Below are 16,056 nucleotides of genomic sequence, written 5' to 3' on the forward strand. Positions count from 1 at the left end.
GTTCATATAAAGCAACAGGGAGATAGCTTCAAAAGTTGAGCAAGTTGTCATTTCTGTTCTTTGTGTTACAAGATTTTTAATTCATTTTACCCTGCTTAGTGGAGGACACCTCTCTAAAACAATGGAATTTAACTGAGTTTAATTAGAACAAGACATCCAGACTTCAGTGTCTACAACAAAGTGTAATGAAATCTATTTCTTGCTGTTCATATAAAGCTGCTTTATCTTCATTGTAATGTCATGAATGACTAGGTTAATACTGACAGCATGTGGAGTTTCTTTTTTTCTCTTTTTTTTTTTTTTAAGTTTCAAGCTAAACTAAAACACATGGATTTTGGAATGACTGGATGAAATGCATTTTTTATAGTGTTTGCTTTCTGACAAGTTGTTTTCTAGTAGATTAATTTTGGATTGCCTTGGGTCTAATACATGACTGAATGTCCATTTATTGTTGCATATGTAACTGAAACGTGTGTCTGAAAGTTGAAGTTTGAGCTACTTATTTTCAAATGCCTTTACGGTCAGTGAAGAGTTACAGGCAACTCTAGGGGTAATTTCTCTATCCTGTTTTACATGAATACATTTGGTACCTGTTTCTGTACAGTGGGCATAAAGGAGGCTATAGCTGAGTAGATACACTTGAGCTCTCATTTTCATGTTGCTTGGAAATGATAGATGAGCTTCATCCAGGATTTTCACTGTGGTGGCATTACAATGGTGTAGTACACCAGAAGTTAACTATTAGGTAACATGGTGGGGCTGAGGAAGATGTTATGTGCTATAGTGTAAAAACACTGGCTATACACCAGGAGATTCATTCTGTTCTTTGCTTTGCCATTCAGTTGCTTTGCCATTTTTCACAGCCACTTTATTTGTATTTGCTTCTGCTTTCTCATCAGTAAAATTAAGACTGTAGTACTTGTTCTTTTCAATTTGAGTGTTATGTTAATTGTTTAGCAAAAGTTTTTGGTAGAGTTCACTAGCAATATTTCTGGACAGTAAAGGTAATACTGGGTACTAAAAATTTTAAAATATTTTACATAATAAAAATAGGTTTTTTCTTCTTTTTTTCTTTAGAGCTTCAAGTGATGAAGGAGTGATACTCTTGAAACATGACAAAGAACTGGACTAATTAAAAGTTTTCCTAGTTCAGGAAAAAACCTGAAAATGTATAGACCAGGGGAAACAGTGAAACATCGACTCAACATGCACGCTCCTCCTCGGATAAGAAGTGTGGAAGTTGCAAGAGGAAGAGCAGGTTATGGGTTTACTCTTTCTGGACAAGCTCCTTGTGTTCTTAGTTGTGTTATGAAGGGCAGCCCTGCAGATTATGTTGGACTTAAAGCAGGAGATCAGATCTTTGCAGTTAATGAAATCAATGTGAAAAAAGCCTCTCATGAAGATGTAGTGAAACTTATAGGAAAATGTTCTGGAGTCCTGCACATGGTCATTGCTGAAGGGATTAGTCATATAGATTCATGTTCAAGTGATGAAGAAGTTGGTTTTTATGATGGAAAGGGGTGGCTGAAACCCAAACCTGACTCTAAAGCTCTGGGTATAAACAGAGCAGAGAAAGTTGTTGAAGAAATGCAGTCTGGTGGCATTTTCAATATGATCTTTGAGAACCCTAATCTTTGTGCTGGTCACTCCGACAATTCCACACCAAAACAAAGATCATTTTCAGATTCTGCTGCTACTAAATTTGAAATTGGGAATGAAAGTGTAAGCAATCCAAACCTACTGTCAAAGGAAGAAATATCCAGAGTCCTGAATGATGATTCAGTTTTTAGAATTGGACTGGAGAGCGCAGAAGACTTTGGATTAGATGCAAGCATTTTGAATGTTGCTATGATAGTAGGTTACCTAGGCTCAATTGAACTTCCTTCAACAACCTCCAATTTGGAAAACGAGAGTTTGCAGGCAATTCGTGGGTGCATGAGACGTCTGCGGGCAGAACAAAAAATCCATTCACTAGTGATGATGAAGATCATGCATGACTGTATCCAGCTCTGCAGCGACAAGTCAGGTGTAGTGGCAGAATATCCTGCGGAGAAACTGGCATTCAGCGCTGTTTGCCCGGATGACAGGAGATTCTTTGGACTAGTTACAATGCAGACAAATGATGATGCAAGCTTGGCTCAAGAAGATGAAGGGGTTCTGAGGACATCTTGCCACGTTTTTATGGTGGATCCTGAGTTATTTCATCATAAAATTCACCAGGGTATAGCAAGACGTTTTGGACTGGAATGTACTGCAGATCCAGACACAAATGGCTGTCTTGAGTTTCCAACATCGTCTCTACCTGTTCTTCAGTTTATTTCTGTCCTGTACAGGGACATGGGGGAATTGATTGAGGGAATGCGTGCGAGGGCTTTTCTTGATGGTGATGCAGATGCTCATCAGAATAATAGTACAAGCAGTAACAGTGATAGTGGAATTGGAAATTTTAACCAAGAAGAAAAGAATAATAGGGTTCTGGTGGTTGACTTAGGGAGCAATCCAAGTAAACACATTCCTAGCAGCATATGGGAAAATCCAGTAGGAAGGGGACAAAATCAGCCTGCTTCCCATTGGAATGGCTTCTGTCATGAGCAAGAGGGCAACATTCCTTTAGAAGTAATGCCAAACGATAAGCCTCAAAATGTAAGCAAACACCTAAGTCCTTCTGCTCGTATTGAAGTTCCACTGGTGTCTTCCCGGAATTCAGTACCCCCATCCAAGAAGAACACTGCAGGCACAGGCAATCAGAGGTGGCTGCCTGTGCATGTTTTACAAGACTGGCAGCATGGCAATGCCAGCGACCAAGAGTCGTACACGGATTCCACGGACGGCTGGTCAAGTGTTAACTGTGGAACTCTTCCCCCACCCATGAGTAAGATTCCAGCTGACAGATACAGAGTTGATGGCAGCTTTGGTCAGCCACAGTTAAAATCTCATAAAAGTGAATGGTCTAAGAAGATGTTTTCCATGCAGAACAAATTCGGCCCTCCACACAGTATTAGGAAGTCTAAAGAAGATAAAAAGGTGAGAATATGTTAATACTGGTTCCTAAAAAAACCCCAAACCCCAACAGCCCATGGTATTATTACAGCATGATGTTCACATACTAAAATTTAAACAAGTAGTATATCATTCACACAGTTTCAGATGAAGGAAATGATACAGTTCTTTCTCCTTTTCAGAGGCATTGCATATTCCTGTTTAATTGAGTGCAGCTCTGGAACTGTAATTCTGCTGGAAGTGTTGTCTGTTAGAGCTTTCTCACATTTCTTCTTGTCTCTTCATTGTTTCCAAATGTTGCAGTGGCATTGCAATAAAAGGAGACATGGCATTCTAGCAACTTCAGTTCTTTCTGACCCCAGCAGCTAAAGAATGGAAACCTCACACTAGTTCCTTTTTTTTTACAAGGCTGTCTTTTATTATTATAACTCAAATCTTATTATTTTACTTTTTTTTTTTAAATAAGTATAGTCTAATCATTAGTAAAAATCTTGTATTATACATGTTTTACTGAATATGTTTTATGTTTAACTGAATAAAACAATTTTATTATCATAAAAATTATCTCCAGCTAACCTCTCAATAGAAGTAGCATTAACCCTACATTAAAGGATAATTTTTAGTAGTGATTATAGTGTCCACTATTAGGTCACAAATTTAACATTCTGCCAGTAAGCTGTAATTCACATTTTTACTCCAAGTAATTTCTTAATCTACTTGTTTTGTCTACTATTAGGCTTCTATAAACCAAAGTGAGAAGATTTAAAAAAAAAAAAAAGGTGTGGGAAGGGTATCCCCTGTAATTACATACTGTTCCCTTTGTCACATACGTGTTTTGTTGTAGAGGGAACTAATCTCATGGGAGTCTGTTGTTGATAACTGGGTTTCCAGTAAAGTGAAGGACATTTGGCTTACACTGATAGACATAGCAGCAGGATTGTATCTGAAACATTTGCTGACTTCAAGGGAAAGACAGAACCTTATGCTCCAAATTTGTCTGGAAGAGGCATTGGCCTTCTGTGAGGAAGTACTGCTTATGTGATTGATTCAAGTTTTCATCATGCTATCTTAATTTGTTTTTGAAATAATGTTTTTTTCATCTGATTAAAAATCTCCAGCTGTCACTCAAGTGGATGACAGGAGAAATTCGTTAGTTTTTTCACATATATATAAAAAAAAAAAATATCTTTGCATTAGTGTGACACTCAGGCATAGATTTTTTTAGGATTAGAATTCAGAACATTATGGTTTAGGTATGGAAGGAAAAATTACTTTTATTGCTTTTCTTGCACTGCGAAGCCAACAACTTTCATATATGTTCTTTTGTATGCTTTTTGTGCTGAAAATAAAAAATATAAACTAGTATATATAGTAGTAACAGGCTAGTGTATAATGCATTTTTAAGGTGACATGATTGCTACAGGCAGCAATGTTTTCCAGACCCACAGCAATGCATTAAGTTTCAAATGATCATAACTACAAGGTGATTTTCAAAACCAACCAACCAAACACACTTAATTTGTAAACACTGTCCACCCAAACCACCTAACAATCAATTCTGTCTGTTACCCTGAGGACTACATGATTCCTGATCATGGGATGCTGTTGAAATTTCTTGAGGGTCTCTGCAACAAGTTTGTGTCTGCAGGTTTGCAGTGTTGTCCATGATAGTAATATGGATTAGATTTTTTCCCCAGAGATTTAAAATAATAATTAAAAAGTATTTCTTACATGTTTGAAATATTTATTTAATGGAAGTCAAGAATATAGTAATGAAAATCTGACAGAAAACTTTACAGTTTAAGATAAAAGATGTTCTATGTGTGGTTAAAAGTAATACTATTTCACCTACTGTATCACTCAGATCAGCACACAACAGAATATAAGTTTCAACATTAAGTATCTCAATTGTCCCTTTTAAGTCTGTTTGCTAATAAAATAATTATTATGCTCTTTGATTAATAAGAAATTTGTTTACAAGACACATTTAGGATGTTCCCACATTGCTCTAGCATTTAGTCTCCTCATTAAGGCTACAGAACCTCTTTTCTTTTTCATTTTGTTTTTCAGTATTATTGAAGGATATGAAACTTTTGAGAAAAGCTCATGAAAGTCTTGAAATTATTTGCAAGCAGGATTTTCAAGCACTTAGCATTTTTTCAGAGTAAATAATAAAGATGAAGTTGTACTATTGTTCTCATCTTAAATCTTTAATGAAACAGTCAGGGGATGTCATTATGGATGAATGTACCTCTGTACTACTTTAGATACTGCAGAAATAGGGAGGATCTGTCATTTTGTATATTAGAGCACTAATTTGTTTTAATAAGAGAATGATACTCAGAAATTTAGATCCTCTTTTTGCTTTGTGTGAAAAGAAGAGCTAAGACCATCTATTCCAAAACATTACTCAGATGGGTTAGACGCTGCGTTCTGGAAAACTATCCATCCTTAGTTTCCTGTGACCTTTTTAAGTGGTAAGGACTGATTTTGCACAGCATGCTCAGACACATTCCAGTCATGGAATAAAGTATAGAAAGTGGCCACCTGGGATTATATTCATATTTTTACATCCTTGTGGCTGAGTCCAGTGCTTCATTTGACAGAGCACTCCTTAAATTGCTTCTTAATTAAGGTGGGTTTTTTTTTGTCTTTTCCATTAATACTGAAGTGTAATGTATCCTATGAGGGGGAATGTGCAGAAGCCACTAGGGACAGGAAAGGTTACCAAAGCTAGATTTTTTTGGTGATGGATTCTGCACATCCATATTACATACCATCTTCCTTGGAACTTTCATTACACAGTGGGGAAAGGACATTAGTTCTTGGATGCAATTCTGATCTAGCAGAACTGCTGTGCAGCTAAATAGTGGTGATCACAGTGTGTAATTCAGGAAAATATCTGTACTGTACAAATGCTAGTGGGGGGTAAGAGAGACATAGACTCTTTCCTGATTTTATAGCTGCCCTGATAAAATGTTTGTGAATTGTACAGAACACAAGAGCAGATGTGAGAAAACACTAGTTAACAGATCTATTGTAAATTGCACTTTCACAACTGGGAAGTGTTTCTTGTGGTTAGAAATAGGGATGGTGTTTCAGACTTCAGGTTCCAAGGAAGTAAACACATTTTTCTGATTTTTTTTTTCTTTTTTTTTTTTCTTTTCCCCTTTAGTGTTGTAGTCTCATTAATGATGTTTTCAGCTCACAAATTAGAATTCTGGTTAATTTTGTAAGACTTGGCAAAACCACTTTTAATATATTAATATTCTTTACACTGCTACAAAACATTTTAAAGTTCAATATAAGGGTGAATAGTTGAAAAAAATTAAAACTGTCTAATTTGATTAAATGTTACTGGGTCATATAAGGTTTTTTGGTTTTGCTTTAAAATGTCGCAACTGATTTATCCCTAAATTACTGAACACTTTCACAATTGCTGGGTTTTTTTTTGGTTTTTGTTTTTTTTTTTAATCTTCTATAATAGTTGTACTTGGGAAGAGGAGAACTAAAAGAGGGAAACTGTGGTTCTGTTCCACCTCTTCTGACTGAAATTTTTTGGAAGGTATCTCTGGCCCCATGCGCCTCTAAAATGATTTCCAGTACTGAACTTCGTGTTTCCTGTGTTTCTTAAAAGCTTCCTGTTACCAGATTTCTACTGAGGCATTTTAGGAGACTTTTTTTTTGGGGGTCTACTTGACTCCTGTAGGCCTTACGCTGAAACAGGTTGTGAGAGACCAGATGATGTTGCTGAAATTCGCTGAAAAGGCAAATTGTGGAAAGTAAGGTGGCTTTTGGTCTCAGAATAACTAACGAAGATTTCTGGTGGTGAGAAGCTTCTCAACTGCTGGAAGACTGATACTGGCTAGGAGTAGGTGGTCTCATGAGGTCTGTGATATTAGCAGATGAAGAGTCTGGTTATGGTTTTAGTGGGAATGGAGTAATTTCTGTTCTTTTTGTTTGTTATTCCTTTTGCACTGTGCTGCCTTTGCTGTTGCGTTGTTATTTTCACCTTCAGCATCCCACTAAGTTCCAGGCACTTACCTACTCACCCTTTTCCGTGAGTTATGCAGAAGAAAAGCACCATAAACAATATGAAAACATCAGGGGATGTTAGGATTGGCAAGGGACTTGGGAAATTGCTGAACAGGGAAGCATTCCTTTCACTCTAGACTAAATTAATATAATACATTTAATTTTGTTCAACCCTCACTCAGTTTTTAGGCTAGTGCCTGGCCAAAAATATGTCTAGCCATTACTCTTTTAAATTAAGTTTTACTGGGAAAATACTCTTTTTTTTTTTTTTTTTTTTTTTTTTTTTCCACTGGAAAGCTTCACAATAGTCAGATTAGAGGACAGAATCCTAAGCATTGACTTCTCACCATTCTTTTTTTTTTTAAAAAAAAGGTAGTCTGTTTTAATATTGTGGGGACAAGTGTAACATTTAAGATCACAAGTGATTTTACAACTTGAGCTTAAAAACTGGTATTTGGGTACTACATTTATTGGAAGAGAATATGACAAATCTATTAAAAAGTATTTTAAAAGCCTTTTAACATTTTGGGTATTTATCTTTAGAAACCCTTTTCTGCTTCACAGTTTGTAAGATTCTGTCTTGACCACATTATTTTTCGTGCTCATGAAGAGTATGAATTTGCAAATAGATCCTATTTGTAGATCTCAGAGGAAGAGAAAATTGATAATCTCATTGTCTGAGACACACTGGACCACTAGGTATATATTGCAAATACAGTATTTTTTTAAAAAACAAAAAATGTATCAACTGGTTACCATCATGGCTTAAGCTACTGAAAATATTGTAAAAATGTAGAAGAGAGACAACAAGTAAGCAATACTGTGGAGTTACACTAATACATCTTTCCTTTCTAATATATTTTCTGGGTTATTATTATTTTTAATCTGTTTTGATCCAAAGTTTAACTGTTTCAGAGTTGTCTTTGTTTCCTGAGAAAGTATTACTGAAAAATATATGCTGTTCATAGCATAGCATTTTTTGCAAAACTTAGTAATTTGCTTCAAATCAAAGAATTGCAGTGTTTAATGTTGGTAAGTGGATGGAGAACTAATTGAAAGGCAGATACTTAAGATGCAAAGACAATGTTGGCAAAGCTGTTTGGTTCCCATATTTGTTTTTTGTTGTATAATTACATGGCTTTTTTCCCTTCCCTCTACAATTCTGTTTGCTCACCAGCTTAAATTGTTCCACCCCAGCTGTTTATAAAGTAGAATTAATGGCAGCTGGATTGCTATTCTTATGCTGTACAATTTAATGTTAACCTTTGGAATTATAGGCTTTGATCTGATTTGAGATGTATGTATATACCTTAAAGAAAACACAGTGAAATCCTGAACGTCAGAGCTAAATCGTGACAATTTGTGAACTAATCTGCAAAAAGGCATTATATAAAATAGGTCTTCTGATAAGTTTTGCTACAAGAAAATAAAAAACAATTAAATGTTTAGTAATTTCATAGCTACTGTAATCTTCTAAAATACTGATTTAAAACAATGGTCAGTTCTGGGATCTTTAAAAAAGTGTAAAAAGCCAAAATAATTCTGGGTGCTTTTCTCTGAAAAAGAAATCACACAAAATCTGGACAGTGAATGTCTGTATAGCAATGTTGACTTTGTGAAATTTGCTCATTTATGTGCTAGAGATTTAGAATTTTTCATTACACTGGAATTTAAATATTTTCTAGAGTAAGTATAGGTTTGGACTCCAATTAACATTATGACAACTAAGGGGAGATGCAGGTATCTTAAGTATTTCTGAGCTAGTTTTCAGTTGCAGTCACAGGAGAAGGTAGCAAAGAGAAACTACTAAGAAAATAGCATAGAGAAAAACAATTAGCAGAGAATGAATGGAAATAATGGAAAATGGCTTTATTTTGAGTTATAAACATAGAAGCTTTGAGATAAGAGGTTATAACATTATTGTCTGAGCTTTCAGTTGCACAAAGATAGACCCCAGTTCCTTTGTGTTGAGAAGATTTACAGAAGAAAAGGAGCTAGAAGAAATAGATCAATATGGAATTAAATGTCTTTAATTAACAAAAATATGAAATAGCTAAAACTTACCTGAAGTGTCTAAACAAAATCATGGAAGAATGAAGTCTCAAGAGAAAGACTTGAAAATAAAACTGTGGTTAAGACATCAATAAGTTTGCAAAGATAGTACCAGAGAAGGGTACTGACATAGAATAATGGAATTGTTTGGGTTGGAAAGGACCTTAAAGATCATCTAGGTCCAACCTCCCATCATGTGCAAGGACACCCCCCACTGGACCAGGTTGCTTAGAGCCCCATCCAACCTGTTTGGTATTCATTAATCTAAGTCCTAGCTCTTTTAGGTAATCATGTATTTCTTATTCTTATTTCTTGATTTCTTTTGCTTTTCTGATGAATCTTCATTTGTCTTTTTGATTATTACTGATTATTGGCCCATACTGACTTAATGTTCCCAGCTAATGCCTACCCAATGTTCAAGATTATTTGGAACCAATTGTTATCATCTGGCTAGCAAAGAGATATTCTTAAAAGTGATCAAATCCATTGACCTGTAATGGTATCAGCATTTGAATCCTTACTGGTGCCAAATCTGTTTTCCCTCTGCCCCCCCATTACAGGAATTGTTGTTATTAAATTAATGGTCCTAGGTCTCTTTTAATTATCCCTCCCCCACCTAATACAATTTTGTGAGGTGTTGCCAGTCCATGATGACAGCAGCAGTGCAGCCTCGAGGATATTGCATCATTCTTGTTTTGTTCTGTTAAATATATATGCTCTTTATCAGCATGCCTACTTCTACCCTTGGACCTACTGCTTCTGCTCCTGTGGTGGACCAGGGGACTGGACTGCAGCAAGCTCTTTTCTCATTTCCCTCTCAGGTTCTTTTATCTCTTTCAGGGTGCAAGGGACCCTAACCCAACACACCCTGTATTTTAATCCATCCCATTTTCAGGCCACATAGACCCTCACTTTACAAGTCCTGCAAGTCTGCACTGTCAGTTTTTGGGTGGAGGAGCATGTGATGCTAGCTGGTGGGATGAGGGGTAAAGGGATGTTATGGTCTATGGTCTTGCCTGTTCTTCACTCCTATCGTGGGGCAGCTGCTCAGCTAACAGGACCCATAAGCAGGTGAATGGGCACCTTGGAATGGTAGAGGACAGCAGAGGAAGATTAAGCCAAATGGTCCAGAGCAGGATTTGAGACTAATATTGATGACAGAATGCTATTTGTATGTATCAACTCCTTTTTTCTGTGATCCTCCAAGACCTTCAGTATTTTTTGATATTTTGTGCACTGACTATATTTGCACTACTATAGAATCCCTGTTTCCCACCCCTTTTCAGAGCCCTTTTCAGGGTCTAAATTAGGCACTTCCATTTTGAAGCCTTTAACCTTTTTGTGAAGTTGAACTGCAGCTTCAGACTGACCCTTCAGCTGTTTAACAGCTGAGAGTAAATTTGGCATGTTTCAAATAGCCACAGAAGTTTCAAATTAAAAGATCTGTGTAACTGGGTTCTGAACTATTACGCAGTTTTCCATACAAAGTCATAGAGTCAAACCTAGAAACAGTGACAGTTTTTGAAAGCTTCAACAGCTATAAATAGGAGTAGGACAAATTAAAATTTGATTATTTTGTAGTTAGTATGACTAAGTTTTGTGATGCGTACAACACGGCAAATTCTGTATTAGTTGAAGTCCTTAAATTGAGGCTTTAAAAAATTGTATATTCCTTTTTTCCCCCCAGTAAAATCTTTGAATATAAAGACTTTTCTTTTGTTATGTGCTCTTTAGTGGCAATTTATCAGAAATCAGTACTCAAATTGACACTTTTTGTTGTACAGACACTTACAGAGTTTTTGTTAAACTAATCTAATTTATTTGACTTCTTAGTATGGGAGATTCTTACCTGGGGAGTTTAATCTCTGCAGCAGGACTGCCCATTGCTATCTGGGTAGTGATGGATGTTTCTGTTGCAAGCATGGTTTACCTGGATTGTAAAAGACTCCCCAGACTGTTATCCCTCTGAATTTTTCTAATCCAGCTGGCAAGCAGTCCTATGTGTGTATGGTCCTTTTTTATTATCTTGAATCTCATGACATAGGATAGTATACTGGTTGGACCTAAACAAGAGAAGGATATTACTGCATAGCAGGAAATACATTTTTATTTTACAACTCTTTAACTGCATTTGTGACATTTGATTATTTCTTATGCTTTTTTCCCCTCAAACACTAATGAAATTATTTTGCTCACATGCCTATGAATCTTTTTAGATTGGCTTTCCTTGTGAAACAGTTTTGAAAGGACTTGAAAACATCCTTCTGTAAATGTAGATGTTCAGCTTTGTTAGTGCTTTTTTTTTAAAAAACTTTTTAGGTTATCTCCTCTTCTTAGATATTATATTTCCTTCTTACTCCTCTTCCACACAGCAGCTGAAATCTCTGTCCTGTAGGATTGAGCCCCTTTATTTTCCTCTCGTGGTCACAAACTATAATGTGTTTCTCTTAAAAAGATAGTATTTCCTAGATGTTGTAAAGCTGGCCTAAGTCTCACAGTTTTTCTTTCTCCTTTTTTCCTCTTTCTGGATTCCTGGTGCCAGCTCCCTGTATTTTGTCTTTGTCAAGGATACTTGAACATCTAGCAAATATCTCCTGCTTCCTCAGCCTCTTGTACTCCAAGAGCCACCAGTTTACTCTCCTTGCTACCACCTTCCTGCTCCTCCAGCTTTAAAAATTTTACCAGAGCAAAGGAATCTTATTTGTTATATTCAGATATTTGGATAAGAGAGACACAAAGATCATGTAGCAGAAAATGGAAATTTCAGGTTGTTATGTATGACGATCTTTAAAAGTTATGACACTTGATAAGTGCATTTGCTAAAACATGAAAGATCATAAGAGAGCTCATGCTCTAGCTGGGAATTTCTTTAAGCTAAATGAAGATGTTTTCTTAAGGTGTTTGGTTTCTTTGGGTTCTGAATAATTTATAAGGTTTCATCAATTTGCTTCTGTGCCCTCAAGCTCCAGGTTAGAGTATCGTATTGACTATCATAGTTTCACATTGCATTTCTTTGGTAGTACCAATTTAAAGTGTTCCTATGACTCTCAGGCTGGATTTGGCAGTGAGCATCATCAGTTGTGTTGACACAACTGACTGTGGATCTGTGTTAGAAAAAGGGTTATTTCAGTTTGTAAGCTATAATTTATTGTTACTGGAGATGAGGGAGCAGCCTGCTGGTCAGAGGTGTATGCAAAGTCCTTACCCTGTAACAGCTGCTGAAAAGAATGTTATATGGAGTAACTGCCTAACTCATTTATCAGTTGAAATTGCTTCTAAGAACCCATCCTTTTTCTTTTAGTCTTTAAATAACTTAATCTGTGCAAGTCACTTTGTATTGGGTAATTTCTGTTCTTTCTGTTGCCCCATTTGCAGTCTAACAATCGTGTCCTTCTTCGCTCTGTCTTGCTAATACAAGAAGTACAAAATTTTCCACTTTCTCACTTGTACTTTTCTTGTACAACTTTCTTGTTATCAGGCAGAAACTGTTCTCACTTGGACACATTCACAAACTGCTGCTAGATCAATCCCCCCTGGTGACTTTTGTTTCTAATGCTTTTCTTGTCAGGCAAATTAGGAGGCAGGTAATTCACAAAGCCAAATAAGCAGGTCAAATAATTTTATTTTATTTTTTTAAAAAACTATTTGAAGGAAAGGAAGACTAGTTGCATCAGTGATTGATGGGTATTTCAGGGGCATGTATTTGCACTTGCCATTTCCTATTATCCTAAGGAAAAGGGACAATTCAGTCATATATTAAAAAAAATTACCCATGTCCATTCATCGTTTTCTTTTATGGTTATACATTTAGCTCGTAGCTCAGTTCATGTGAGTTCATAATTTTGCTTGGTTATAAGAATATAAAAAAACATGGATTTTTTAGATCATCAGTGTGTTAATTCCTTTAATCCTTTGTTGTTTTTCCTCTCCATCTGCCAAGTCATAACAGGATGAAGGCTTTTAGAGATACGTTCTTCTGTACTTTCACCATGATAGTAGCAGCAGGGCTCTAAGTGTCTGTACTGCAAAATGCAGAGGATGTATTTCTGTAGCACGTTTTTGACTTAATTCACTTGTTTTCCCAAATTTCTCTACTTTTCTGTTTGTTTCTAGGTTCCTAAAATGAAGATGCTTAGTGAAGTATGAGATGGACTTTAGAAATACTCTTCTCTGTTAGGATTTCTTAGATTTTCTTGAATATCTAGATATTTTTAGACTTTTCTTGAATAGTTTCAGCAACAGTGTTTCTGGAGGAGGATCTTTTAGATATGATAGTAAATGGTTCTAGGGCAATCTATATTTAAAAATCCTTACAGCCCAGTGTTTATCTAGCAAATTTAAGTGTTTTAGTTGGGCAGCTGTCAGTGAATGAAACAGCATTTTGTTGGTCATATAGTGCACTGTTTTGAATTTTTTTTAGGTTCATGTAATGTTTTTAATATCTGTTTAACAGTGCAATAAAGGCTTTAAGAAGTATAATTTCTTTATGGCGATCAGACTACAAAAGTTATATTCATAGCAATCATTGCACTAGCAATCTCTCTTTGCTCAAATACTGTGGATTTCTTTAGCCATGCTTATTAATACATTCTAGCCACAATGACTTTTCTGTCTTCAAGTCATGGATGCTTTTATTTCTAGCTCTTCAGAGTCCTGTGAAAAACATTTGCCAAAATGTTGCTGCTGTTTTCCTAAGCTATGAGATTCTTTCTTTGTGTGTGTGTGTATGCAAGGCCATTTTAAAAATTGATCTGCAGAAGGAGGTCTGCCTTCATAATCTGCATGTCTGGAATAGAGTCAAGAAAAGATGAAAAGAGAGACTTCTCAGCACCATTACTAGGAAATTAAATACTTGGAGAACTGGAGTCGATTTTTTTAGCAATGTCTTCCATAATTTCCTAGGTCATTAATTTGGTTCTGCAGAGCAAGGAAGAGATTTCTGTCAGTTGAAAATGTTTTCCTAATTGCAATTGTTATCCAAATGGGTTGGGGAAATGGTTAGTCCAGTGAATATTTGTATTTTGTAATTGTTCCTTAAGCACTGTGTTATTCTCAGGGTCTTTTTTTTTTTCTTGCTCTTATCTTTACCATTCCACCCAGGGCTCCATATTGAGTTTTGTATAAGAGTGTAAAAAACTGCAAATAAAAATTTTGATTGCATGCTAATTTGCTGTTCTCTTTTCTACTGTTGCACAATTTGCAAGTGTTTTTTGTCCACTCTCCCCCTTTCCCTCCAACCACAAATAGGTAAGCAGCATTTATGTCTAGAGTGGGGCATCTGGTGATAATTAAACTTATCTAGAATCTTCTCAGTGGAATCTAATTATATTTGTCTTCAGGCAGTTTGTTCCTCTTCCTTCAATTTGTAATGTTACTGTTTCAAAATTTTTTGAGTGCATGTTGTCTAGTTGTATGTCTTTATCTCCCAGAATCACAGACTCTTTACTATTAAAACATATAATGGACAGCTTATATTTTTTTTTGGCGGAATTAGAACAGCAAAAAGTGTTTTTTATTGTTCAAAATAGGTATGACTGCTACTGATAGTGTTCTTCCTTTGTTTTCCTTTCACTAGTCTTATTAAAGAGTACGTCCCCTGAGGGATGCATCTTGTTTAGACAAATACATCACAGACGTTAATGAGAGTCCATACTGTGTAACTATTTCATTCATTTCAAAATACCAAGTGTACTCACGCTGATGATGTCATTAATTTTACTTGCCTTAAAATTCATTGAGCTGTTTGTAGTCTGATTTTTACTAATTCACAGATTAAACATCTAAAAATTGCAATACTAATGTGTTCATACTTGACTAGTGGTGAAACCTAGTAGTTCTATGCGTATATTCATGCTGTTTTTAAAGAAAAACACTCTTTCAGGAGGAGCTATGTTAGTGTTTTGATAAGTTATGCAGTAATAGTAATGGATACTTTTGAATTTAGTCAGGGGTTAATGTGGAATTCACTGTTTGACACAGATTACTGCATTTGGTATAAGCTTTCAGTTTAGACAGGAAAGACTGCTGTGACTCTGAGGTATGAGCCAAGGGCAAACCACCTTCATGGTATCTTCCTGGATAAGAAGATGATTTCAGAAGTTGCTCAGAAAGACAGGAACTGTCCTTGTTCCAGTGGGTGCTATCTGTGAACATTTATAGAGAGCAACTTTCCTGTCTTCACATTTAGTTGATCATTTTAGCAAAAGTTGTCTTAATTTGTTTACACTGCACTTTTAAATGTTCTCTTAAAAACCTCAGAAGCTAATCTCCAGTTGTCAGATTTCCAGTTTTCCCTGGCAGAACCTGCCCAATTTTCTCCTTAATCAAGAAAAAAACCCAACTTAGTGAGTTGAAAACTGGGAGGGAAGAAGATTTCATATAAAAATGGATCACCTTTAAAACTGAATAAAGAAGCTGGAGTCTCAGCCTGTTGCAGTGGATCTACATAGTTGGATCTAGATTTCTGTATCCTGTGTTGTATCTAGACATTTCTGTGAGCTTGTAGACAGTCTGTTGTGAATACTGGTGACAGTCAAGAGCCCTGTTGCTAAAGAAGAGTGTTGACTCCTTGGAAATAAGCAAACAGCCAGACAATCTTCTGTTGGATACCTTACCTTGTATTGCAGTAAGGAGGCTGTATAATGGTCTCAATGTTCTTTTTTTATTTTTTTATTTTTTTATTTTTTAATTGTTCTTTTGGTAATGTGATATATATAGATTTTCCAACAAGTGATGAAAGGGATATACTAAAATATTTCAGAATTGAGAGCACAGCAACTTGCCCAAAAGAAGAAACAAATAGAAATTCTAATAAATATTACAAAGCTGCCAGTAAGCAATTATAGAAGTACTAATAAATAAAATTTTAAGCTTACTTTGATGAAGAAAGATACTGAAATGAAATAGAAGAAATTATCATCTGAATTAAACTCCATTGTTTCCTAAAGGGAAAAAAAGATCAGAAGACAA

At 35.8% G+C, this 16,056-nt stretch overlaps 1 protein-coding gene across 1 annotated transcript in view; it reads left to right on the forward strand.

The window, feature by feature from the left end:
• Positions 1-1,167: 1,167 nt before the first annotated feature.
• The window catches only part of RGS12 (regulator of G-protein signaling 12), an 80,611-nt gene continuing 65,722 nt past the window's right edge, over positions 1,168-16,056 (forward strand). Inside the window, exon 1 of the mRNA XM_010000270.1 lies at positions 1,168-3,024. Coding sequence (XP_009998572.1) covers positions 1,168-3,024 — 1,857 coding nt within the window. The remainder of the gene's footprint in view (positions 3,025-16,056) is intronic.

Source organism: Chaetura pelagica, unplaced genomic scaffold (genome assembly GCF_000747805.2).
Source record: "Chaetura pelagica isolate M959 unplaced genomic scaffold, ChaPel_1.0 scaffold116, whole genome shotgun sequence".
Classification (NCBI taxonomy): Eukaryota; Metazoa; Chordata; class Aves; order Apodiformes; family Apodidae; genus Chaetura; species Chaetura pelagica.